The sequence below is a fragment of the Gopherus flavomarginatus genome, chromosome 10 (assembly GCF_025201925.1).
Source record: "Gopherus flavomarginatus isolate rGopFla2 chromosome 10, rGopFla2.mat.asm, whole genome shotgun sequence".
Lineage (NCBI taxonomy): Eukaryota > Metazoa > Chordata > Testudines > Testudinidae > Gopherus > Gopherus flavomarginatus.
In genome coordinates, this window is record NC_066626.1 from 49641236 (window position 1) to 49667638 (window position 26403).

A 26403-nucleotide genomic window follows, 5' to 3' on the forward strand; every position below is an offset into this window, starting at 1 on the left:
TAGCATTGAGTTTTAAATTAAACACTTGCCAAGACTACTCAAAAACTAAAAACTAAGTGGCATGGGAGCATGAGGGGGAAGGAAGTTGTTTACAGATGAGGCATGTCGGCTTAAAATAGTTTATAAAAAAGAAAAGGTCAGGAAACAAAAAAGACCTTCCTCTGGAATATATTCACATATGGCTGACCAAATAATATATCATTATTCTTAGCTGAAAGCTGTTTATAACAGAGTAAGTAATTAATTTCTTTTTAAAAGCTGTTGATTTGAAAATTATTTTTATGAGTATTGTGATAACAGTGAAAGTTTAACAGACTATGTGTATCACATTTAGGGTAGGGGAATCCACTGGTATTTTAGGTTTTCATGAAACTGCTAATTTTGTCTAAAGCTTTGGGTTTCTTGGAATTTTTTGGAGGTTTTCAAAACAGTTTTTCCTTAATTGAAATGTATTTTCAAGGAAAATTATGTTAAAAATCATTCTAATTTAAGCTGAGTTAAAAACAACAAAAATGTATTTCTAACTAAATGGAATCCTGTGCCATGCAAACAAGATGATTCTTCTTTTGAAGCAATTCTTCTTTTGCTTCCAGACAAAGAGAATATAGTTTAAAAATGACCTGCTCAAAACTCTCATTTCAACATAGCCAAATGGCATCAGAAGCTCTCTAGGCTTAAGATCTGTTCAAAAAACGTCATGTAGTTCTTCTAAATTTGACATAGTACTCTTCCACCCTGGATCATGTCACAAGTTCTATTCTCATTTACACTGGTGCAAATCATGTGCAACGCCACTGACCTCAGTGAAGCAATTTCAAATTAACTCCACTGAGAATGAGTCAGAGCAGAATTTTGCAAATATATCTGTAAATAAAATAAATCAACTATTTAGTAAATGCATGCTAAAAAGTTAGAAGGTCTATTTGTGTCACACTAGCACTAAAAAGACAACCTGCCATAACTGGTTAACAATATTAACCATGAGATTCAAAGCAATCACACCACACTGGTAAATCGGCTCGGAAACTTTATATGGAAAAAACATTAAAACATATGCTCAAAGATGGAAACTTTCTTAAAATCAATCCACAGTCTGCACCTGTGCCTTTAGTGGAACTCACATTGTCATCCATGGTATTTTTATGCAAAGAGGAAAGGTAGAATATGGCCCGAAGCCCAGTATGTTCCTGCTGTTTGTTTTGCATGCCCCAGATAAAAGGCAGTGATATTTTAGATTCCAAACTCTCCAACTCTCATTTATAATCAGCCTGCATAATGCCCATGTTTACTAAATGCAGTTCTATATTCTAAGAACAATCTTTCAAAGACGGAATGCTATAATTCACAGGAGTCAGGCATGCCAAATCGCCTGTTGTAACATAAAATGTGTTTAATCCTGCTGATTTTAAATAGCACTTTAGTAATGTAATGAATGGTAGGTATTTCCTACAAAATATTTCAAGTAAGCATAATACTGATGGAAGTGCAAAGTATAAGAGAGATTTAAGGGAGTCAAATTGTCCACCTTCATTGATTTTTTTAAATGCTTTTAATGTTTAAAAAATCAGCATTATAACAGCAGCTTTCTTCTGCAGTTTATCATGTTACCAATTTTCTCTTTAACTGCCCATTTCATTATCTCTAAGGAGTCCCATTGACGTCAATAGGCACCAGTTCAAGCCCTAAATGCACTGTAGTAATCACCAGCTGAGATTAATATTAGCTACTAGTTCTAACAACTAGCTGCTGAGTGTCATGCTACAATGACAGCACGAAGGTGAGACTGGACATTAAATGACCACAATTTTGGTTACACAAAACCAGCATATAAACATGGCACTAGTCAGGCATCCTTCCTGAATTATAACTAACCATTGATTAATGTGTGGTATTTCTATTCCAGTCAAAAAACAGCAGCAAATAGTTCAGAGCCTGTGTTCCAGGCTCACCAGTCTCATCCTTATTGAGGCCTTATGGCCCCTTCATCGCTGAGCTCTAGTGCATAGTACACTATATGCTAGTTAACATGTTCCTGCCTCAGAAAAGTACAGTTTCTTAAAGAAATGCATATAGGGCCCATAGGAACAGGATTACAATAGCAGTAAGAATAGCAGAATCAGGCTCTGATTATTTTTATTAAAAACAAATAGAACTGTTGAGAGTATATTTTCATTTTAATTGGAGAACACTATGAGGTGAGATTTTCAAAAACTCCTAAGTGACTTGTGCTCCTCCACTGATTTTCAACAGGACTTGTGCTTGCTCTGAGGTCACTTAAGTGCTTTTGAAAATCCTACTCATAATTCTTTAGATTGGTAGTTATGCGCTTGGGTGGTGGAGGAGGTTGCCAGTAAGACGGACTATACCACCTATTACCAATTATGCTTTCAATTTATTGTTAACAGCTCAAGTCTATATTTTATACTTGTTCTTTCCAGAATTATGCCAAACTTATTCCTGGAGCTACTGTTGGACAACTTCAGAAAGATTCTGGAAATATTCTCCAATTGATCATTGATGCATATAAGGTATGTTTATAACATACTTCTCCTTTTGCATGTCTGCTATTCTCAGCAATTAAATTGTGATTTGGTGAAAACAAATGCCTTTGGTTTTGTTTCTGCATTGTTTACAATAAGCGCATCAGTTGTGCACAGATATCCTGCATTATAGAAACTTTCCGTCGCTCCTGAAAAAAAGAACATGCAAGTTCAAATGTTGTTTGAGCATATTCATCACACTGTTTTGCAGTAATATTGGAAAGCAATGCACTAAGAATGCTATTCTCTGCTTTAGCTAGGTGGTGGTGCCGCTGTGAGGTTGTTCTAATGTTTTTAAAGGATGGAATATAGGCAGGAAAAAAAGATTTGAATGTATTTAAGATTATGTGGGGAAATACAAATAAGGACATAAACCTGGTGCTGCCTTTCAGAGCTTTGCTTATAAAATACATAGTTAGGGGAATGTCTCTGGGTACATTTGCAGTAATATATTGAGGGTCCTAGTCTCTGGGTTTTTTTTCTTTACTTCACTTTTCTTTATTACAAGCATGTACTCTAGCAATTACTGTATTTAAAAAAAACCCTCTTTGATATGATCATTTCCCATGCTTTTTCATTCTCACGTCCTTTATTTATATCATATCTCTAATACGTTCAACAAAATTATTTTGGTTTGCAGGACAAAGAAAAAAGTAACACAAATTGTGAAATCTTTTATAATTAATTGTAATAGCTTTTTATACTATGGGTTTTCTAATAAATACCAACAGATTTTCAATAAAGTAAAAAAAAAATATGACAATGCACTTTAAAGTCAATCAATCAAGGGACTACTATTGTAATAGACCTGGGGTGAAATCCTGGCCCCACTGAGGTCAGTGGTAAAACTTCCAGTGGAGCCAGGATTCCGCTTCTAGAGTTTAACATTGGACTAAGGGTAAATGCCTTCTGTTAATTGAGGATGGAATTTTAGGACATAGCTACTGTTACTCCAACTTTAATGGATTGAAAGCCACTTTCACTTACTATCTGCAAGAGAGGTGAAGCTGGGAAATGGATCCTGGCTGCTCCCACACATTGCTCAGCACTCCACAAATAGTTTGGCTAGTTTGAAAAGTACAGGGTTCCTCTGATCAAAGCAGAGAGTGAGAGGAGTGCCAAGGAGAGCCTCATGTAGATACCTATGGTGCCATATATGAATCAAGGCCCCCTGGCTGAGAGACTTCCAGAATTTATTCTTGTCCATTTTATTAATGTTAAAGGTTAATTATTCCATTAGTTCGTGTCTGAAACTCTTTTAAGGACAAAAAGCAAGTTAACACAAACACTAAGAAAATCCTCCTTCCCACCTCCTTGAGGGTAATATTCATTTTGCAGAATATTTTAAATAAAAATGAAGTATGCCTCACTGAATGAAATACCATTTCCTTATATTTGATGGGAGTGTAGAAAAGCTGAAATTGTGGTGGGAATAAAGGTGGACTTGTTAAAAATCACAGGATTCGGACTTAGGAATTCTAGGTTCTAGTTCCAGCTCTGCCACACTTTTGTGTCACCTTGCATTCTCTCTCTCTGCCTCAGTTTCCCCATCTGTAAACTAGGAATAATAATAATTACCTACCTCAGAAGGATGGTGTTAGGTTAAATCTGTGAATGTTTCTAAAATGCTTTACGTTCTTTATATGACTTGCACTATAGAAACTCAAGTTATTATTAATATAACTCACAGATGTATTGGCCTCTAAAATCTTCAGTGGGAGTAAGCAAATTAGGAAACTATGAGTTGTCAAAATATTTGTTGTAAAATGTTCTCATTTTTCCCCATGCCCCCCTCCACAGTGTGATTCATAGTCTCCAGTAAGCATGTCGCGACTTGCTTTGACAAAGGTTAAATTCTGTATTAGCTTTGTATCTTCAAAGAACTCATTCAAGTTGCATTATATCTGAAATCAAGCCTGTTGATTCCTAAGTTATTCCAGCATTCTTAAAAAGACAAAGAATTCCATTCTCTCCGGCAGCCAGGTCCCTTTTGGCTTACAGGGTAATAAAGATTGAAGGAATAATATTTTAAACAGATCAGTTACCAGTTTTGATTGGGGGAGCTGCTGGTAAAGGCTCAAGTTTGTAACACCACTGATGCCTGTTCCATTCAGGAAATCTTTGAGTTAAAAGTGCTTCTGCAGGAACGTTTAATGTACTTGGGAGCCAGATTCTGCTCCCAATTATGCCCAATGTAACCCATTAGCTTTGAGTCGTCTTCTTGAAGTCATGGAGGTGAAAACAGGGTGGAGTTTGACCCCGGATTTCCATTCATTTTCAGCTGAAAGTGATACATATTTTTAATTTAAAAAAACATTTCTTAAATAGAAAATGGAGACGTGGTGATAAAGATCTATCCCATCCATCTGACCAAAAGGATGATGGGCTTATGCACAGCAGCATTTAATTTGTACTTACAATTATAATTTCACTTTTAAATCGCTTTGCAGTCTGCACCTCAATTCCAGCCCTGGATCTCCAATCCAGCTGATGGAGCGAGGAGTTGAAAACCAGACTATTGTGTGGTACATCTTATAAAGTCTGCATTGCCAACTCTCCTTATTTTAGCATCATTCTCATGGTAGCTGATGCTTTTGTTAGACCCTCAGCTGCTGGAATCGGTACTGTGTGAGAACCTCTGCTTTTTTCCTTTTTCTTTTTTTTTTAAAGGAATTTTCTTACCTTCATGGCTGCAGAGAAAAGCTTGACCATGTGACCCTAAAAATCCCCACACCAGATGGCAAATCAAAAGAACACAATATTTATTATTTTTAATCTCATGATTTTTAAGCAAATCTCATGATTTTCTGGGGCTGGCAATAATGTCACTTTCACTAAGGGGTAAATCCCTATCCCCTCCCTATATGGGCACGCAAGACCTTGGTGGCAGCAGAAACTATATAGTTCACTGCCTAGAGAGGGGGCAGGATTTGGGGTTGCCACACACGGATTGCATAGACCCTGCCAGCTGAATTAGAGTTCTCTAAGGAGGTTCCTTTGTACTTCCAAACAGAGAAGGCTAGGGAACAGCAGAGCCAGAGGAAGTGCCCATCTTCCCTCTTCAGAGGGAGATTCAGGCAGCACAGAGGCTACTTCAGCCTGTGGCTGCCATAGCAGTGAGGAGGGAGAGATTGCATCCCATACAGCTTCCCAACTTGTTCCTCACTGCACAGCCTTGTTGCTCAAGCCGTGTGCTGTAGAGTGGATTTGGAGGTAAATGAATGTATTAAACATTTTGCTTAACAAATGGGCTGCTATCCTTTATCTTATTCAAATAATACTTCAGTGAGGTTTTTCAGATGGAAAGACACAATTAAAATGAAGTAGACAAATAGATCATGTAGATAATCCAAAGTTTATACAAATGAGACAATTATGCAAGTTAATACATATTCCACTTGCAGTTTCAGCTATTGCCCATTGCACCTAGTCCTGCAAATCTTTACTCAAGTGAGTGGTACCATTCATTGGGATGACTCACCTGAGAATCTCCAAGGAAATTAAGAAAAAGTGGACATTTTCAAAAGCTTCTAAGGTACTTAGAAACACAAATCCCACTGGAAGTCAGTGGGACTTGTGCTCCTAAATCCCTTAAACACTTATGAAAATTTCCCATCAAACGGATTATGTATCTGAGGTTTAGCCTGATGCACACTATTGATTGAATTAGCCCATTAAAGTCCACAGGAGTCCATCTTGCCGCAGTCTTCAGTGAGCTTTAGATCAAGTCTCAGTATATTGTCAAAAGTGTAATACAAAAACATTTAAGAATGAAACCCAGAAAGCAGAGTGTGAGGGAGCGCAGGCAGCAACATGAAAAGTATCTCTTCCTTAAGCAATATTAGCATGATTTCTGGCGTTACTGAACCTATTTTGAAATCCAAGCAAAAGCTCATAAACTGAAAGAGTTTCCATCTGGGGAACAGAAGAAAACAGGAAGAAGATGAGACTTAGATTTACACAATGGAGTGAGCCAGAGCCAGAGGATTAGGGCTGTCTCTGGTACTGGAAAGATAATGCCAAATCCTGGAGTCTTTTCTCTGGCCATTCTCAGACAAAACTGAAGTCAATGGATGTCATGCCTGAGCAAAGACTGTAAGGTTACATGCTAAACAAGGAAAGCTACAGTGCTGACAAAGTAATAATATAAATTCCTTAGTAAGGCCATGGCTAAATTAAAACCTACAGAAGAAAGCAGAGTACTTAGAAATGAAAGACGACTTATTAGAACATTAAGTACATTCCCCTACAAGTGCAGGATATGGTCGCTCTGGTATCAGATATTCAGCTGATAAGGCTGTTGATGTTAGCCTAAAAGGCAATATTTTGTTCATCTTCCATTTTTCTTGCAAGAAAGAAGTATGTAAATAAAGTATCAAAATTCAGAATTCTTTACTGCATAGATAAAGTTGAGTTTTTCCAATATATGTCACAAAGATGTGGAGCATTAGCAACCATTTCATCCATCGTGTTCCTTTTCTTTAAGGAGCTACGATCTGAAGTGGAGCTGGAGGTGTTAGGAGACACAGAAGGACTCAATCTCTCTTTCACGGCAATCTGTAACAATGGTTCCATTTTTCCACACCAGAGGAAATGTTCCCATATAAAAGTAGGAGAGACAGTAAGTAGATAACAGATTCTCAAATGACATTCATTCCTGTAAAACTGAGAGAGGTTTTTAGAACACCAAGGCAGAAATCTTGCTTCCTTTATTTAATAAATCTCTTCCAAACAAATTGAGAGTTATTAGGCAATACCTAATAAATTATTGTTCTTGGCTGTGCGTTATATTTCCAGAGTATTCTTTGCATTTTGTATGCTGCAGCCACGAATGGTTAATATATTTTCTTTTCCAGGTCTCTTTCAACATGACAGTAAGCCTACCTACCTGTGAAAAAAGGCGGAGGCAGATTGTAATAAAGCCTGTGGGCCTGAGTGATGCCCTGGAAATTGATATTCAGCTGGAATGCAGCTGTAACTGTCAGAAAGAGGCTGAGATGAACAGTTCCAAATGCAGCAAAGGAAAGGGCTCTTTTGAGTGTGGTGTGTGTGCCTGCAACCCTGGCTACATGGGTCCTTATTGTGAATGTAATGAAAACTCCCTGAGCACAAATTCCTGTAAAAGGTCTCCAGAGCAGAGCTCCTGCAGTGGGAGAGGCGACTGTTACTGTGGGCAGTGTATTTGCCATTTCTCAGTGTATGGAAATATTTATGGGCTATACTGTGAATGTGACAATTTCTCTTGCGTGAGATTTAAAGGACTGCAATGTGGAGGTATGTCCACCTTAAACTATTTTTAAAATCTATATTATAACCTTTTATGTAGATGTAACTTTCATTATAGGTGTATTCCCAGATGTGAGCTAATTTCAAGGTTTTGACATTTATTTTCATTCCAGGTTGGCATGAAATCAGAACCTTTCAAAAATTTCTGAAAAAAATAAGAGAGAGAGAGAGAGAGAGAGATCCCTTCCTGCCCCAGAATACCCCATAGCCCAGTGGTTAGGGCACTCACCTGGCATGTGGGAGTCCCAGCTTGTGGGTCTCCCACATGCTAGGTGAGTGCCCTAATTGCAATGCTATAGCAGCAGTGTCTCAATCTTTCCTGTTGGAGCTATTCCATTTTCTACAAATAAATAATTAAATATCAATTGGACCAGAGAGAATGAGGGACTGTACCCCAGTGGTTAGGACAAGTTCCTGTCTCTCCCACATCTCAGGTGAATGCCTTAACCACCAGGCTATTGGCAACTCCAGGGTGTGTGTCTCTCATTTTGTCATTTCCAGCTCTGTCCCCAAAACTGTACCATTTCTCTGTTTTATAATTATCCAAGTATGCCCTCCTGTATTTAATCACTTTGAGCCTGATTCAGATCTCATGCTGGTTTTATACCAGTAAAACCAACGATATAAGTGGAATTGCTCTTGATTTACACCAATGTCAGTGAAGTAAGAATCGGGGCCTTTATATTTATTTTCTTCTTCTGGACTGAATTCTGCTGTAAATCCACAGCAAGTCCATTAAAAACAATGGGAATAGAGTTCAACTGACATCTCTCTGGAGTAGCACAGTAGTGAATCAGGTAGGTTGGAGTTATCCCAGTGTCAATGAAAAGACCATTTGGCCCATGAGGATCGAGTCTTATCTCCCACCCACCTATATTAGGAGTGACTCTACTAAAGTAAATAGAATTTCACTAATTTAAGTGAGATGAGAATCAGGCCCTCTATGTTTAACTATACATTGGAAAGGGAGGCGGGGTTTAAATATGAGAGGTGCTGGTAGTAATGAAAATGTGCATTCTGAAATAGAATGCTTGTAATGACTTCTTCTGTCACTTTTAAATGAAAACACTAACCTGGCAAGATAACCATTACTTTTCTAGGTAATGGTGATTGTGACTGCGGTGAATGTGTATGCCACAGGGGATGGACTGGTGAATACTGTAACTGCACAACTGACACTAACTCCTGTGTTTCTGAGGATGGAATACTGTGCAGTGGAAGAGGTGAATGCATTTGTGGAACATGTGTTTGCACAAATCCCGGGGCCTCCGGTAGCACGTGTGAAAGATGCCCTACATGTGGTGATCCTTGTAATTCCAAACGGTAAGGTATTGTTTTTACCATGTTTGTATTTTCTGCTTCATTCAGATGTGTGCAGTATAGTAATAGCTCTGGGGTGCTATTCCCAACACATTTTTCCTGGGTGTTGGTCCTAGAACCTATGGGCTTCTCTGCTTTTTCTGTGCGATCTAATCATAATGCAGAAACCAAACATTTCTCAGCATTGATCTGCTAGATCTCAAAATGAACTTTAGGGAAAACACTTCCCCTAGTTTCAGCTGGCACAGAGCACCATGTCACATTTCCACTTCTGCCGCTTGGTTGTACAAAGAAGCCCTACAATGAATTCAGTTGAGCAATACTGACATCTGTTCATGGAACAGAACAACAACACCAATGTCACAGAAAGAAAAACAAATAGGGAAGGAACATATAACAAAGTTTGCAACATGACTGTTATTTATGGCTATGGATTCATAAGGCCAAGTTCTGCTCTCAGAAGCTACACCAGATTTACACATATACAGCAACTCAAATACCAAATTCAGCTAAATGGAGCATGGATTAAGCAGGTGCAGCTGTCATAGGAATGTCTGGGTGAGGTCAGTGGAGATAAAAGCAGTGGCGTAAGTTATGCATCAGGTATAAGCTGATCTGAGACATCATAAGTGGCAAAGAGGCACTGATTTCACCTTCATTGAGAAATGTAAAAGAAGTGAAGCTTGCATGCAAGGGTATACCAGTAAAAACATCTTAAAAGAGGGTAAGAAAAGCAGATCCTCTAAACAGACACATTTGTATGCCTGCACTATCACCAAATCATTCGAGGAAAAATTCAGCCTTGATATAAGTAGGCACAACTGCCCAAGTAGGCAAGGTGTTTGAATTGCTCTCCATTGAATACCGAATTGGTGCAAAGTACACTTGCATGTTCACAGAATGCTGAATCAGTGCAAGTTATGTTAAAGTATCTCTACTCTGCTACTTATATTGGTTTATACCTGAGGCCTGCTTCTTCTCCCACACTGTCTCTACCCCTTTGGAATTCCATTGCCTTATTCTCAATATAGCATTGTAAATGAGAAAGGAACCAGTTCCATGATGTGTAACTTATACTACCATGGCTCTGTACAACTAGTGGATCAGGTCCCAAAAGGCCAGTACAGTTTGCTCAAGACTCACGTGCATAGGCTAAGTGCATAATATTTTGAGTAAACGTAGCCCTTGAGTATAAGTACATTATGCAATGAATATATTGATCTGTTTATAGTCTGACTAATTCAGCAGACTAATAGGAGATATTTAGTTATCTGATGAGCATTGAGTTAGCATATTAAAAATATATTCCACATCATCCATTTGTCAGGCCTTTTCCATCTCGCCTCTTTCTTTGTCACTGCCATTACAGCTGAAACATATGGCTGGAAAAGTCAAGAGAGAGAAGATTGGAGGACGTGGCTAAGTTAAGAGACCAGGTCAGAGAGACATGGGTAGGCAGCTGAGAAAGTGAGGGCAGTAGTTTGAGAAACATGGCAAATATGACAAAAACACCAACAACACTGAATATATCTACATTTGATAGGGACTATTCCATTACCCACTCATGTATTCTATTTACTGCTTCACTTGTGAGTGATCAGGTCATCCCCATCTCATGAAAACAATCACAGTACCCTCAGCATTATTCTCACAGAGGGATGTAATTCAATCCCGCAACTGTGATGGCCAGTTTCTTTTTAAAGTCAGTCAGTCCTACAGAGTTGTTCTTCTCAGAGTCTCAGCCTCGGAATCCAGTCAATGCTTTAAACCTAGAATTGTTCCAATATACTTTGCAACAACAATTTTCTTATATGAACTTCATTTATGTATTTTCTTTATTCCACTAGCGGACTCTAGACCCACTCCAGCTCCCACTGAATCACTGGGAGACTTTCTATTGACTTCAGTGGGAGTTGGATCAGACCCCGAGTTTGTTTTTAAATATTCCAGTAATTGTACAAGTAAATAAAATAAAGTAAATAAGATATTTTGAAGTTACTTTGCCAATAACTTGCATCAGCTTAATTAGCATCTGTGTTAGTAGCTCCTGAGACAAGTGAATGATATTTGAGAGACATCTGTTAAGATACCTGAGCATGTTTTTAGTCACTTTGTAAATATAACACACTATTTAAGAGATTTTAAACATAGGGAGATTTATATTAGATTCTCAGTCTCCTCACACTGAAGTCAGTATCAAATATTAGTCCATTTGGTAGCCATTCTTCTGACAAGTATTTAGTGTAGGCTTAATTCAGAACCTTTATCTTTAAAAATGAATGCTACGTATGAGTAACCTCATTTCTTTATCAGACATACATGAATAATGTTGCCTGGGGTTCTGTCTGGTAACTAACGAGAGCTTAGAGAGAGAGAGGGCAAAAGAGTACTTAACTACAGTACCTTTATTCAGCGTTTTTTTGAGGCAATACATATCACATTTCTGAGAACTACTGTATCTATAGCACAAGACCTTTTGTTGGCTACTTTTTAAAAAGTAGACAGCATATATATTCTCCTTTATATTTGTGCTGTGTAACAGACAGAGATTGATGAGCTTTTGAAATTATTTTTCACAGGAGCTGCATAGAATGTCACTTGGCTTCTGATGTCCAGTCACAGGCAGAATGCAATGAAAAATGTAGATTAGTTGATGCAACTGTCAACAGTGCAGAAGGTTTGTACATCTTTTATTTAACTGCCTTTTGCTGTCTGCCTTATTCATGGCTTCATTTTTCATTAGTTTTACAGAAAAGTATATACAATATCTGAAAATTACTGCAATACGTACATCATTTTGTCCCCATGGGATTGGCTTAAAAAATTATACTGACCCAATCACTATCTATCTACATATACAGTAGTGCACTGAGAAACATCCTTTTTAATCCTTCAGGTTAGTTAACTCACCACTATACACCTAGTTTCCTAACCAACTTTTGAAAACTATAACCCATCTATGACTGAATTTTAGTCTTACGTGCACTAATACAAACTCCCAGTGAAAGCAGTATCCTGACAAAAGCATCTGGGTGTAAAATTACACCCAACCCTTAAGTTTCATTATGATTGCTGCCCTCAGATGCACATGCAGTGACCCCTTTGAAGTCCATGAGAACTTCCAGGACAGCAATTGACCTTGAATAAAATATTACCCTCATAGATAAAGAAATAAAACTTTAAACAAGACCGCTATGCAATATCATTGCTTTTTCTAAACAGAAAAAAAGGGAGGGGCCTGCATATAATTATGCAGACAATCTATAATTACTTCCAGAGGCAGCTAATACGCTGACATACTGTAATTCTGAGGCAAGGCAGCACAATCACTATGCAGGAAACATATCACAGATATGACTTCACCTCTAGATCAGGCAAATATAATAATTAGGACAACAATGCAGAATCCTGTATGCACATCTTGCAATTGTTTGCACTAAACCACTGGGAATTTATCCACAGGATCACAAATAGCAGCAATCCAGTGACATTTGCATCCTTTTTGAGAAGAGCTTCAGCACAGTTGTATTTTGTGGTTTCTGTTACAGATATCAAATACAACGTACAAAAATTGTAAGAATTTATCTCTGGGGGCAGTGATGGCAACATTGTATTCCAGAACTTAACAAGAAGTTACAATGATTAATATATGTGGTATATATTCATGAACATATGGAATTCTATAAACAGTAAATAAGTTCATAAAAGCAATTAATCACTGTTCAAATGATAGATAAATTTCTTTGGGTGATACTAATCTATAAATCCAAATAAGTTTCTATAGTTTATGATAAAAGTACAATAAGTAGTATATATTTATGGCAAAAATTCTCAAAAAAACATACAAGTAAAAATAATAAATGGAATGAAAATGTTTGTTTGGATAGTTATTTAGAAGACGGTGGTAGCATGGATATTTGGTATCTGAGTACCTTCCATACAGTTTTTGGTATCATTGTATTCTTAGTACAATTTTTCAAAACGCTATCATTGAATGGCAGATCTTTGTAGCCAAGGATACATCGAGCATTCTGTTTAAGGTATCCACATTACTGCTGAAAACTGGGACTAGCCCATTGCCTTGTCTGTATATTTGTGTGTTTTGCATTTGAGCCTCTTTCAAATTCTATCCTTCCCTGACCATAATCTTCAGCTACTGTAGACTTTGATTTTGTTCAGTAGTAGTATCAACTGCTGTAGTAAAAACTGCATGATAGTTTCCATTCTAACCCCACAAATAAAATAAATAAAATTATTGCAAACTATATTTGAACAGTTCTAGGCCTGATCCAAAATGGTTGAGAGTGGTGGGTGGAGTGATTGATTTGGGCATGGAAATAGCCCTCAATGAGGAGTGACTTTAAGTGGTCTGGGAGAAAATTAATACTTAAAAGAAAAAAATTTTCAGAGGTTTCAAAAACAACAGAACAGCTGCAATGCAATGAGAATTCATCAAGTTGTGCGTTACTTGCCCTATGTAACTGCATAATCTTGTCACTGTTACCCTTCTTCTTCCTCCCCCGGCTTCTTATTCATTGTTAGTTGTACATATTTGTTGCATTTCATCCCATACTTAGACTGCAAGATCTTTGAGGCAGGGACCATCTTTTAATCTGTTTGTGTAGTGGTTAGCGCTATGGGGCCTCTATCCTGACTGAGGCATCTAGGTGCTATTGTGATAAATAATCATACTTGTTGGCTTTAACTTGACAAGTTCTGACCCTTTGAAATTGTACATAGTGTGCATGTATCTGTGCAAGGGGTGTTTGTTAGTCTCTGAAAAGTTTGATCCAAATCTCATTAAAGTCAATATAAAAGCTTCCATTGACTTCAATAGGAATTTGGTCAAGTCCAAAGAGTGCAGCTGAGGTAGACTGCACTATGCATGGCTAACATAGCTGCATAGTGGCAAGTACAGTGAAGCTGCATATGGACTGAGGCAGGGGATTTAGAGGATCCCTTCACTCTTTTCCCATGGACCTTGTAAGTGGCAAAGAAGTTAAGGAGGGTTGCCCATTTTGTAAGATTCACAAAGGAAGCCCTGTTCTTTTGCATTTTAGGAGTCCTGCTACTGGACAACATTGCAACCTCAACTTGGGTGTTTCCTGATTTTTGAGTGCTTCATTGTGAAATCTGAATATTTTTAAAACATATTTTTATATGGAATATTAAAAATTTCTGAATAGATTTTGTCTGAAAGATTCCTTTATTAATAATTGTTACAGGTAAAACCTGAGCTGATTACAGTTGAGAAACAGTCAAACACAAACATCCAAAATACACACAAAAACACATACACTTTTTGTTCTGTTTCTTTAGATTGCCTACTTTCTGTACTTGGCAGTGCACTGTGCAAAGTCAGTTTCACTTCCCACTTCCCACTAGTATCACATGTATAAGTGCTCTGCAGGAAGCTCACTTGAATGTTCTTGTCCCTACACTCCAACACGGTTTCAATATAACACAGCTGTGGAGGTGCTGAAGTTTCTGAGTTTATATAGGTGCTACTTTGTTACTGTTTTTCATGGATGAAGAGAAATTGTCAAATTATTACAAATTGAAAAATTCTAAAAATGCTGAGATAGCTGCAAAAATCTATATGTCCTACAGGACCCACAAAAGGAAACTGAGGAAAGGTCCAGAAGGCATCTGTCCCCTCCATGTAGCTGGGTATGGAGCTACAAGCCAGGGAGCTGCGTTAGGAGGAACATACTCAACCCCAGCTTGTAGAGCCAGCAGAGGAGAGGATCAGGGAAATGAGCTGCAGATTGGGGAGAGGGCCAAGCACTTGTTTTGAACTGCATCCCTGAGGCACATGCAGAGCCAGGGTTCAGTGTGTTCCCATACTCCTCCCCCAGCTCTGATCTGCACACACATCCTATCAGGTCTATACATGTTCCCTTAGTGTTTGTATGAGTCAGAATAAAGCAATTCTAAAAGCCCAGGACAGTATGATTAGGAAAGAACTAAAAGGAGCATAAGCAGCAGATATATTTGACAAAAGTGATTTTGTTCCACTTTGGCATAATTAAGAACATTTAAGTAGATGCACCCCTTTAAAGCTGCCAGCATCTCATCTCAGTGCAACATAAACCTCAGGCACTAATCCTGCAGTCCTGCTGCCTCGGATGAACCTTGCATGCTGTCTGACTCAGTACAATGCTGAAACACTTCAGAAGGAATCAAACTGGTGCAGTTGAAATAGTTTTAATAGTGGGGTGCTGAAAGCCATTGAACAAAACTGTAAGACCTGTATATGATGGAAACCAGTTCAAGCTAGGAGGTGCTGCCACACCCACAGCGTCCCTAGTTCCAGCAACCCTGAACTGCTGTGTACATTTTTTATCCTTACTCTTCCAGGACCTCATGTACTTAAACAGTGGGACACCTGGGAGGATTAATGAATATATTCAGTGTAAATTAAATTTAAGAAATGAAAGCAGTGTTGTCAGAAATCCTGAGATTACTATAAGTCATGGCATTTTTTAAAAGTAATAAATTTGGGGTTCCTTTTATTTGCCTTCTGATTCTTGAGCCTTTTGAATGCACTTGGGTCCCATTTTTCAAGCTTTTCTCTACCATACTGAGAACTAGAAACTTAATTTTTTTTTAATGAAAACTGAGATTCTCTTGTAATCACTTGACTACATGGCCACATTGCATCCCTATGTATGATATAAATAAAGGCCAAATTATATGAAAGTATGTGATACATAGTAAATAAAAGTTGACATTGTGTATGTACAATAGCTTCCTTTAAAATTCCATTATTGTAGCCAAGTTATTTCTTTGTTTGTTTGTTTCCTTTTTTGTGATTTGGATGTTTGAAAGGTTAGGGTTGGGCTATTTGGCACTCCTTACTCAGCCAAACTCCCACAGAGTTTTGTCTGAAGGAGTGGTGAATAGAGCATTAAATGCCAATAACATTTCATTTTAAAAAATCCATTTGACAAACTGCCAGTTTTCTCACATCTATCTAAGAATAACAAAGACCAACAGGCTTCTTTGAAAATCCATTAAAAGGAAAAGCTAATTTTTAGAGCTCAGTTATTGTATAAAAGTCTTGAAACCATAGTTTATAACAGAAGCAACAGTAGATGTTCAGCTACAGATGTGTTAGCAGGCATTGCTAAAATGAAGGATATTTTCTTAACATAAAGATATTATATAATGTTAGAATTGGAATTGTGGCACTTCTGGAATTGGATATACGCTCTCAGATTCCAATCATTTTGCTTCTTATTTACTGTCTGCCACAACTATTCATTCCCACCCCCTACCTCTTGAATGAACCCAACATGAAAGGTTCCCTACTTCTGAAAGGTTTGAAAAAAAAACTGGATTAAGTTTTCCTGTACAGTTTTAAGTGAAGGGGCAAGTAAAACTGGACAGTTTGTCATAATGGATTATTTTTGTATCTGCTTTCTGCTGAATCACATTACAATGATCCCACAACTACTTCTGCATGCATCTGAAGAAGTGGGTATTCCCCCACGAAAGCTTATGCTCCAAAACGTCTGTTAGTCTATAAGGTGCCACAGGATTCTTTGCTGCTTTTACAGATCCAGACTAACACGGCTACCTCTCTGATACTTGACAACTACTTCTGTTATTAGTTTATATTTTATTATTGTCACAATACATGCCACAGTATTCTTTAGGAACAACATTGTGGAAGGAATAAATGGTAGTCCTTTTAAAGGTATCAGTATCTGTTTGATATGTGACTATCTACTTCTAAAACGTAATCTAGACATACTACCAGTAGCTCTAAGCCAAAGAGAACATATTGTTTACTTTGTGCTAGAATCAGGGCTATTATATTCCCTAGATAACTGGTGGAAAGTGTCTTAGAAGTATTTGCAATTCATTGAAATTCACACTACAGCAGATTGATAGGTGCACTTGATGGTCAGTGCAGATTGACAACACCTGGACGTACTCTTCTGAAACATAAGTGGAAAATCTAAAACAAAAACAAAAAGCCATTTAGAGCGGAAGAAAAAGTTGTTAAATATAGTGGACATTCTTAGGATATTTCTGCAGTTCTCTTCCTGACTTTACTATATGTTGAAAAGGCCATGACACACATTAATCCATAGTCTCTGTTTTTATTACATGTTAAATTGCGTTTGACCTACTGGGTGGCTTCTTTTTCCACAGATTTCTCAAAGGATAAATCTATTCCCTGCTCTTTACAAGGGGAAAATGAATGTGTTACTACATTTCTAATGGCTACAGATGAACAGGGAAGGACAATCATTCATAGCATAAAGCAGAAAGGTGAGTTGTTAATATCACCTTTTTAATATATGCACATTGTGAATTAAAAGTACAGATGGGAGAAACGACCCATACATATTGGAAGATAAGCAAACTGAGATATTACGTACAGTACTGTATTTTCTTGTGTTAATAATTTTCTCTACCTAACCAAAGAAAAGCACCTCCTAAAATATTGCTTTCATGTGATGGTGAAACGAGATATGACCATTTTTGCAATACAGGCAGTATGGAATAGTGGACTGAGCACAAAGCTAGGAGCGAGACATTGCTGATCTAAATCCAGTTCTGACTCCCTCTGTGGCCTTGAGGCAACTCACTCTATCTCTGTTTCAGTTTCCTCATCTGTAGAGTTTGGATAACATTTCATTCTCTACAACACAGAAGTGATGTGAGGATTAATTAGTTAATTTTTCAAAAGCACTATGGGAGTACTAAACATTATGAAGATGATGATGATGATACCAAATACCATCACATTACATGACAAATTACCTGTAAAATCTTATTCATATAGATACAAAAAAATTCAATAGATTAACAAGAATCCATAATAGTTACACTAGATTTGGCGAAGCAAATATTTTTAAAATCATGCCCAGTCCACATACTGTAATTACATTTAACACAACACTATTACCAAGTTTTGAATGATTTTCACAAAGTTACTCTAGATATTCAACAGTCATTTTTACTAAGGTATGTCCTTTCATTTAAAAATATTTCTTTATTTATTGTGTTATATGTCTTTGCTTACCTTTCATGTAAAGATCCTAATCGTGTGGGACATGAGAGAACACACTCCTCTTCTCAGTTACTAGATAGGCCATTTGCAGACAGTCAGATAAATTTTTGGACACACTTAGGGTTGCCAACTTTCTGATGGTACAAAACGGAACACCCCATCCCTGTCCCTTCCCTGAGGCTCTTCCCCTTCTCAGAGGCCCCACTCCTCCCTCTGTCATTCACTCTCTATCACCCTGTCTCACTTTCACCAGGCTGGGGCAGGGGATTGAGGTGCAGGAGCAGGGGTGAGGGCTCTGGCTGGGACTGCGGGCTCTGGGTGGGGGTGGGGATTACAGGTTTAGGGTGCAGGAGAGGGCTCCAGGCTGGGTTAGGGGATTGGGGTGGGGTGGGGTATGGGCTCTGGGCTGGGGGTAGGGCCAGAAATGTGGGGTTCAGGGTACAGGAGAGAGCTCCAAGTTGGGGCAGGTGTTTGGAGGGTGTGGGCTCTGCGAGGGAGTTTGGGCCTGGGAAGGGACTCTGAGCAGGGGGTTGCGGTGCGGAGTCCTGGCAGCATTTACTGCAGCTTCCAGGAAGCGGACACCAGGTCTCTGAGACTCCTAGGCGTGTGAGTGGCCAGGGAGGCTCCTTGCGCTGCCTTCGCACCCACAGGCACTGCCCCTGCAGCTCCCATTGGTCACGGTTCCCAGTCAGCTGGGAGCTGCAGAGCCAGTACTCAGGGTGGGAGCAGCACACAGAGCCTCCCTGTCTACCCATGCACCAGCGAGTGCAAGGACCTGGTGGCTGCTTCTGGGAGCTGCGTGGAGCTAGGGCAGGCAGGGAGCCTGCTTAGCCCTGGGCCCCTGCTGTGCCACCAACCAGATTTTTAACAGCCCAGTTAGTGGTGCTGACCAGAGCTGCCAGGGTCCCATTTCAACTGGGCATTCCAGTCAAAAACTGGATGCATGCCAACCCTAGACATACCCAGTGTCACACTTTTAAAAGTTTGTTACATCATTAAGGAAAGGCACTGCACATGCTTTCTTTCCTTCTGGCAGTATAATGAGGTTTGGAAAATTTCTCCAGCCATTCATCTTCTTTATTAATTCTGTGTGCAGTGTTTCTGCAGTATCTGTGTCAGGAATTAAAGTGATTTCACTGGAAATAATCAGCTATTCCTGTAAGAATATTATTGTTTAATAATAGTAGTGTGCTATTATATACAGTAGTTTTATACAAAAGAATGTTGAAGCTAGGGTGACCAGATGTCCCGATTTTATAGGGACAGTCCCAATATTTGGGGTTTTTTCTTATATAGGCTCCTATCACTCCGCCCGCATCCCGATTTTTCACACTTGCTGTTTGGTCACCTAGCTGAAGCAAAGCTTTACAATAAGGATGGAAGGTATACACATGTAAACTGCACTCCCCAGATTCAAGATCATATGATTGATAGCTGTATGATAGTCTCTTTATTAAATATATTAACATTTAATAGCTGTATGATAGCTATTAAATATTTTCATAGATGTATGATAGTCTCTTTATTAAATATATTTACTGTGTTTCTTTAAAGGTAAGGATTGATGGAAATAGCTTACCGCAGGCATGCTGCATACAAATGCTTTGCAGCATTCCCCACACAATTCTGACGACAAACCTAAATTTTAATCTGCTGTTCCACTTCTGGGCCTGTCTCAAGCAGAGGAACAATTATGCTGTGGTTTTGTGATGTATGCAACTGTGAACTAAGATGAGACCACCATGGATGCTCAAAAGCTCATTTTCACTTATGGATCTGAAGTTCGTCTGCATGAACAGCTAATGCGTTCATCCACTATTCAAACTATACCTCTCAAAATGAGTTGCATAATGACATCAGTCAAAATAGTCATGCAAAATAAATTTTGTGTAAATTATGCCAAACTGAAACAAATTCTAAATGTCATCAGACCATGGTTCAGCAGCAAATTTCATAAAATAGTAACCTTCATTGACTTTTATGAGTAATACTGGTTAATATTAAAATGATCCTTTAATTGAGAGCTGACAAAAAGAACATGCCCTCTGGGCTTTACAAGCCTATGTTGAATTCTATAAAAAAAACTATCCCAGAATAATATTGGTTTTCTATTCTAAAATGTCCATATTCGACCTAGGATTGCTAGCTAGCATTTATAGAACCGAAAACATAAATAAATAAATAAATAAATAAATAATTTAAGCCATTTAAAAAGTAGTATTGAACTTATAGCGTGATAACACCTTACATTAACCATGGAAATAAAAGTGAAACATTTCCAAAACTGAGGTGTCTAGAATATTTCTTTCTGGTTCAAAGATGTTATTACCTGTTTTTAAACAGAGGTACCCTAACAAACTTTACATATCCCACACCTAGACCTTTGTAATTAGCACCCATGTGTATAATTAACATTTATGCACTGAAATGCGAAACTGAGCAATCAAGTGTATTATTCCGAGTCCTACTTAGGTGCTTTTGTTTGAAAACTGGGTGTCTGATTTGATGCAGTATCTCCTTATCCAATACTTCAGCTTACCTTCACTCCATCTTTACTCATGAGGTTTGGTCACTGAATGGAAAGAACATGACCATTTAAGATAGGGCTGAAAGTGACATCTGTTCAGAACTCAGAACTGACTGGATTCACGTGGGAAAGACCATGTCTGTATTTTTATGAGTATATTCAAATCAATGGAGCCCAAGACAAAGCACCTTCAGTGTAGTTTCTAGGGGTCTGTTCCTGCCCCACTGAAGTTGATGAGTTTTGTCATGGATTCTAGTGGGAGCTAGGTTAGCAATACTGTTTACATTATGGCAGTGGACCTTGGAAAACAGCGGAAGTCTTTCTATATCTCATTTAGACCTGTGTGAAGAATTTAAATTCTGTTTTGCACAGAATTTTGATATTTCAAAATTTGGCTTCACTCTGAATCAGAACAAACCTGAACATTTCAAAATTCTCCATGAAGGAAAATTCCAGAAAAATAATAATTTTGGATCAATCAGAACATTTTGTTTGGACAAAATCAAAATGTTTCATTGATATTATGACTTTTTTAAGATGTTGCATTACATACTGTAATATAAAGAAATCATACTGAATTTTAAACATTCCAAACAAAAAGATTCAAAATAAAAAATTGAAATATTTCATCTTGAAAATGTTGAAATGAGACATTTCAACATTGTCTGAACTTTTTCCCTTGTTTTTTCTCCTAAAATGAACTTTCTGCAAAATTGATATGATTTCCCAGCATTTCTATTTTCGACAATTGCATTCTCTGATGGAAAATGATTCTGTTGTAACTTTTTCCAGGCAACTCTAATCTTATTTATTTGAGTCAAATCCCAGTCCCACATCTAAGACATTTCAAGGGAAATCTTGGGTTTTCTTGCTTTTCTTTATTTTTGAGATGCCATTTCCCCCTAGCTTCTCCATTTCACTGATGCTATTTCCCTGTGTTAGTAGTCATCCACTAAACTGCCAACAATCTAGTCAGCATCTTTCCCTCTGCAATATGCCTGAGTGCCGTTAAGTCCAAGAAGTCAAACTATTGTGAGACTTCATGCTACACTAAGCCAATCATTTTTCTTATTTCTTTTGGAAAAATCACTTTTGGATTTTTATTTTTGGTGTTCCAAATTTAAGTCCAGAGAATCTGTATCTAGTTAATTTTGTATTAGAGCAATGGGAAACCTCCGTAGTGAATACTTTTTACCCTTGCAGTATAATCCTTCTGGGCCAGTTTCTCAAACCTTTTCATAAGCCTGGTTTGAATTTCATGGAAACCTGAGCTAAATGGTGGCTTCAGCTAAAACTATTTCAGATGAGTTTCACTTTGAATTCTTAGGTTTGTATTCAGGGACTGGAAAGATACATGAACTTGAAAGAAAAGGCACATGCAACACCCAGCAAGGAAAACCAGAAGGTTCTTCTGAGCTGTTTTCAATTAGCTATACTTGTAAATAACACTCATAGCTTGCTTTGTTTCTACAGATTGCCCACAACCTCCAAACATTCCGATGATAATGTTGGGTGTTTCTCTTGCTATCCTTCTGATTGGCATTGTTCTACTTTGTATATGGAAATTGCTAGTTTCTTTTCAAGACCGAAAAGAGGTTGCCAAGTTTGAAGCAGAAAGATCAAAGGCCAAATGGCAAACGGTATGTATTTGCATTAATTTTATACAAGTGTCTATGATTTGGCTCAATGACTCTCAAATAATAAAAGAATTGGACAGATTTCCCAAACCATGCTTTTGTGTCAGTAGATTTTCACTATATAGCATGCTATAAATTAAAATTGAAATGGGTTTTTAGGAATGAATGAAAAATAGATGGATTTTAATATTCTTCATTTTATTTCTTCCACAAACAAATATGTGAGATGTTGGTTTTTTAACGAACAACTGGGCATCTAATGAATAATTTTATATGCATCTGTTAGTAAATAATTTGATTAAGATTAGAGGCACAATCATGTTCCCATAAATATCACATGTTCCTTTTTCCCTGTTGCTTCTGCCTGGAACTTTTGCTCTTTTGCAAAAGTCTTTAAATGAAAAGGGCTGGGAACCATCTGCTCAGTAAGCTTTTCTAGAGAAGAGTGGAAGGGATTTTAATGTATTATGATGTATTAAATAGTGATTCATTGACTAAGGCAAAGCTACACAGAGCAGAGTACCATCATGATTGACACACTTCAGCAGGACCAGTCTCTATGTATTCTCCAGCATCTGAGAAAGAAAAATAGGTACAACTTAACTCCAAGAATATTTCCACAATGCCGTTGGTTAGCCAAGGCTAGTAAGAGAGAAGTGAAGGAATAGAAGAGCCATCAGAGGAGAAAATAAAGAAACTTCTGAAAGGAAAATCAGTGAGGCCAGACAAAGGGCACTGGAAACCAGCATTAACATACCTTGTGTTAGCCCTGAAAATCCCTGGGGTTTCCCTAATTAACCATGTAGTACAGTCTGAAGTGGCTGACTACAGTAGAGCTGAATAAAATTCTGACAGCATATATCTTCCACCACTCTTGCTGAAAGTGGGAGAGAAGGTATTTCCAAGGCCTGTCAGCTGCCCATAGTGACACTGGTAGGAGATGGGGAAGCCACTGCCATGCCCCAAGAAGACTGACAACAGATAAATGAAAGATCATAGGCCTGTGGTAGGAGAAGACCTCCTGAGGAATTGAGAGGCCATCTGAACATTCTGAGGTTTACATGCATCTCAGGCTCAGGATTCTGAACCTCAGCTAAAAGTTTGTATAAAAGATAAAGAAGCCTCATTTTCATCCAAAGCCTGGAACCACAGAGGTTTTCTGCTTGCTTCAGGTTTTGTTCTGAAAGGAGTGCATAGCTTTGGAGTTGCCATATTGTTATATTAAAAATCCCATGGAACCTTCTACAAGAGTAGGGGTGAAGTGAGCTGCCTAGAACTTAGAATGGGCAACAGAGGCTGGATCACTTGATGATTATTTGTTCTGTTCTTTCTCTCTGAAGCACCTGACGTTGGCCACTATCGGAAGACAGGATGCTGGGCTAGATGGACCATTGGTCTGACCCAGTAGGGCTGTTCTTACGTTATGGAGCTAGGTGTAAGCTGTGAACTTTGTTCCAAGGTTTAGGCTCATCTCTTAAATAACCGATGCATTTCACATCAGAAATGCCTGTACTACATGAGTTAGCAAAATCAGAGAGCCTGATCTTGTGAGGAGTTGAGCATCCTCAACTTCCAATGACTGTGAAGACTGAAGGCCCTCAGCAGCTCAGAGCATAGTTTGGAAAGCACTTTGAGCTAGATTGAGCCATTAAGCTCAGCCCAGAGCAAGGGACGGTGTGTAACTGTGCCATTCCAAGAGATGGTCAGGCAAAGAATTATGTCTCAGAATTACAATTCCACTCCAGTTCTCCCCTTGCTCTGATGGGGAGTAAGTTACTTCATCCCTGTTTTGGAGTGGTTTGCTCCCCGACCCTGTGAACTCAGCCAGCTATTCTGACTTGTGAGTAGTGTTGTGGTACCCAAGGTTCCCACTCCCTGCCCCATCCATCCCCTATCTTCCCCATACACACCACTTGCTTACAGTGGAGAGTCCTGATTAGCATTCTCTGATCTCCCCCAGAGCCACACTCTGTACAGCTCTACTCCCCCTTAGTTCTCTGCATGGCCAAATAATGGTAATGTCAATGTTGCTATACAACAAACACTTTAACTGCCTCATTAGTACTACTTGCATATAAAAGAATAAAAGCAGCATTCTGCGAGAACATTTTTATTCAAATAGAAAACTGTTACATGAGATTTCAGTGTGTTGGTAACAGTAAAAATGGGTTAACCAGCAGACCTGAAAAGACATGCAATATCAACTGCAGATTAGTGAGTTGCTACAGCTTTGTTTAAACATGATTAAAAGAAGCTATGAAAAAAATCATGTTAATATACATTACATATACTAATTGGCACAAATTTGTGTTTTTATAGGAAAAAACAGGCTTGACAAATGAGTACTATCTTTATAATTAACTTAGCAGTTTAACGGTGAATCATTCCCCCCTCCCCTCCAAAGTGACTACAGAACATTTTATCTAGGATTAGCACATAATTGAAATTAAGGTGTAAACTTTGTGATTCTTTTAAAAAAAAAATCTAAAACAGAAAATAACATGTTGAGAAGTTACATGAGTTGGTAATTAATTAAAGCCAGAACGGATATGCATTACCTAATAATACTTATCTAGCACCTTTCATTTTCAAAGCACTTCTCCATCATCATCTAACTAATCCTCAGGTAGGAGAGTATTATTAGTGCCATTTTGCACACAGACAACTGAGGTAGTTAAGACCACAGAAGGAATCAGCATGAGTGCCAGGACACCTCACCTCCAAGCAGCTGCATCTGACCAGAGTTCAAGCCATAATAACATTGACAAGCTGCTGAGAAAGCTGCAATCAGCTTCTGTGGATCTAGAGTGGGCATTGGGGATTCACCCGAAGATTGTAAGAATGAGGGAAAAGTGGAAAAAGAATGGAGAGAATTTGCCTAAAAATCCCCAAAAAGCAATTCAGGAAACTGTACTGCAAAATATAATTATACCATCTGTGTAATTAGACAGTTGAAGGATTCAGCAATGTAATGGAGAACATTGAGGAGTCACATTTCAGTGTCAATGTTGAAAGCAGAAATGCCATCTGAACGCAACTTTTAGGTGCCTACATAAGGAAGGTGGTTCAGTGAGGGACTGGCCTCAAGGGAAGAAAGAGTGCTCTAGCTCATTGTGGGTGGTAAATGACTGTGTGTTAAGAATTTGGACAGCTTTGTAATCCTCAAGGAAAGAGTAAGGATATCTGTAGTTTCAGATAGCACAAAACCACTGATACCACTGGAAGGGATCTTATTCCACAGATGCAGGCCAGCAAAGCACACTTGCCTGAAGGGGTATTGATGCATGACTTCTCCTGTATATAAAGTGTTTCATTCTGTAATAAGTGTACATGGTATTCTTACTATCATTTTAAAACACATCTTTTGCTGCTTTTACTTGGCCCATAGTTCTGAGTGCCAGAAATAATAAATCTGTCATTTGATTGATTATTCATAGTTATATGTGATTACAACTGGGAAGTTTCAGACTGATCTGCCACCTATCAAGGGAGCAGGGGAGCAACCCTTTCATCTGAGTAGCCTGCAGAGATCAAGTAGGGGAATGGTGGCAGCATAAACAATTTAAATGACCTTTTATAGAAAACACTTGGTATAGTCTTTTCCTTTTAGAATGATCCAGTCATGATGCTCTGCTTGAAAATAATGTAAGACACCTGATTAACTACATCTTTGGCAACATACTGTTTGACTAGATTTGTTTTTTTTAACCTGGGAAACAAGTTTGTTTGTTTGTTACATTTTTCCTGGTTCTGGACTGATTTGTTATGCTCTGTGTAGACTGATCATAGTTATGCCATATTACGATCTTCAGTGGATCTGCACATGACAAATTTACTGTGCTATATTCTGTAGTGCAGTAATAAGCACATTGCTTCCACATATAAGGAATAAAAGATACTGAGTCTGTGTGTGGTTTGCATTACCAACTGAATCAGGTCAGGAATCATTTACATGATAGTGACCCACACTGCTCTAAAGCTGAAGAGGTAGCATTAAAGTTAATGGGTTGCAGCTATACACATGTGCAATGAGTCAATGGTCAAATGGCAGATTTAAGAAAAATT

The 26403-nt window shown here is 38.2% G+C and overlaps 1 protein-coding gene across 2 annotated transcripts in view; it reads left to right on the forward strand.

Annotated features, from left to right (window-relative positions):
- Positions 1–26403, forward strand: part of ITGB6 (integrin subunit beta 6) — a 48351-nt gene that overhangs the window by 16716 nt on the left and 5232 nt on the right. For both annotated transcript variants that reach the window (XM_050969223.1, XM_050969222.1), the window contains exons 9-15: positions 2439–2528; positions 7027–7161; positions 7397–7814; positions 8927–9149; positions 11726–11823; positions 17310–17429; positions 22175–22341. In XM_050969223.1, coding sequence (XP_050825180.1) covers positions 2439–2528; positions 7027–7161; positions 7397–7814; positions 8927–9149; positions 11726–11823; positions 17310–17429; positions 22175–22341 — 1251 coding nt within the window. The remainder of the gene's footprint in view (positions 1–2438; positions 2529–7026; positions 7162–7396; positions 7815–8926; positions 9150–11725; positions 11824–17309; positions 17430–22174; positions 22342–26403) is intronic.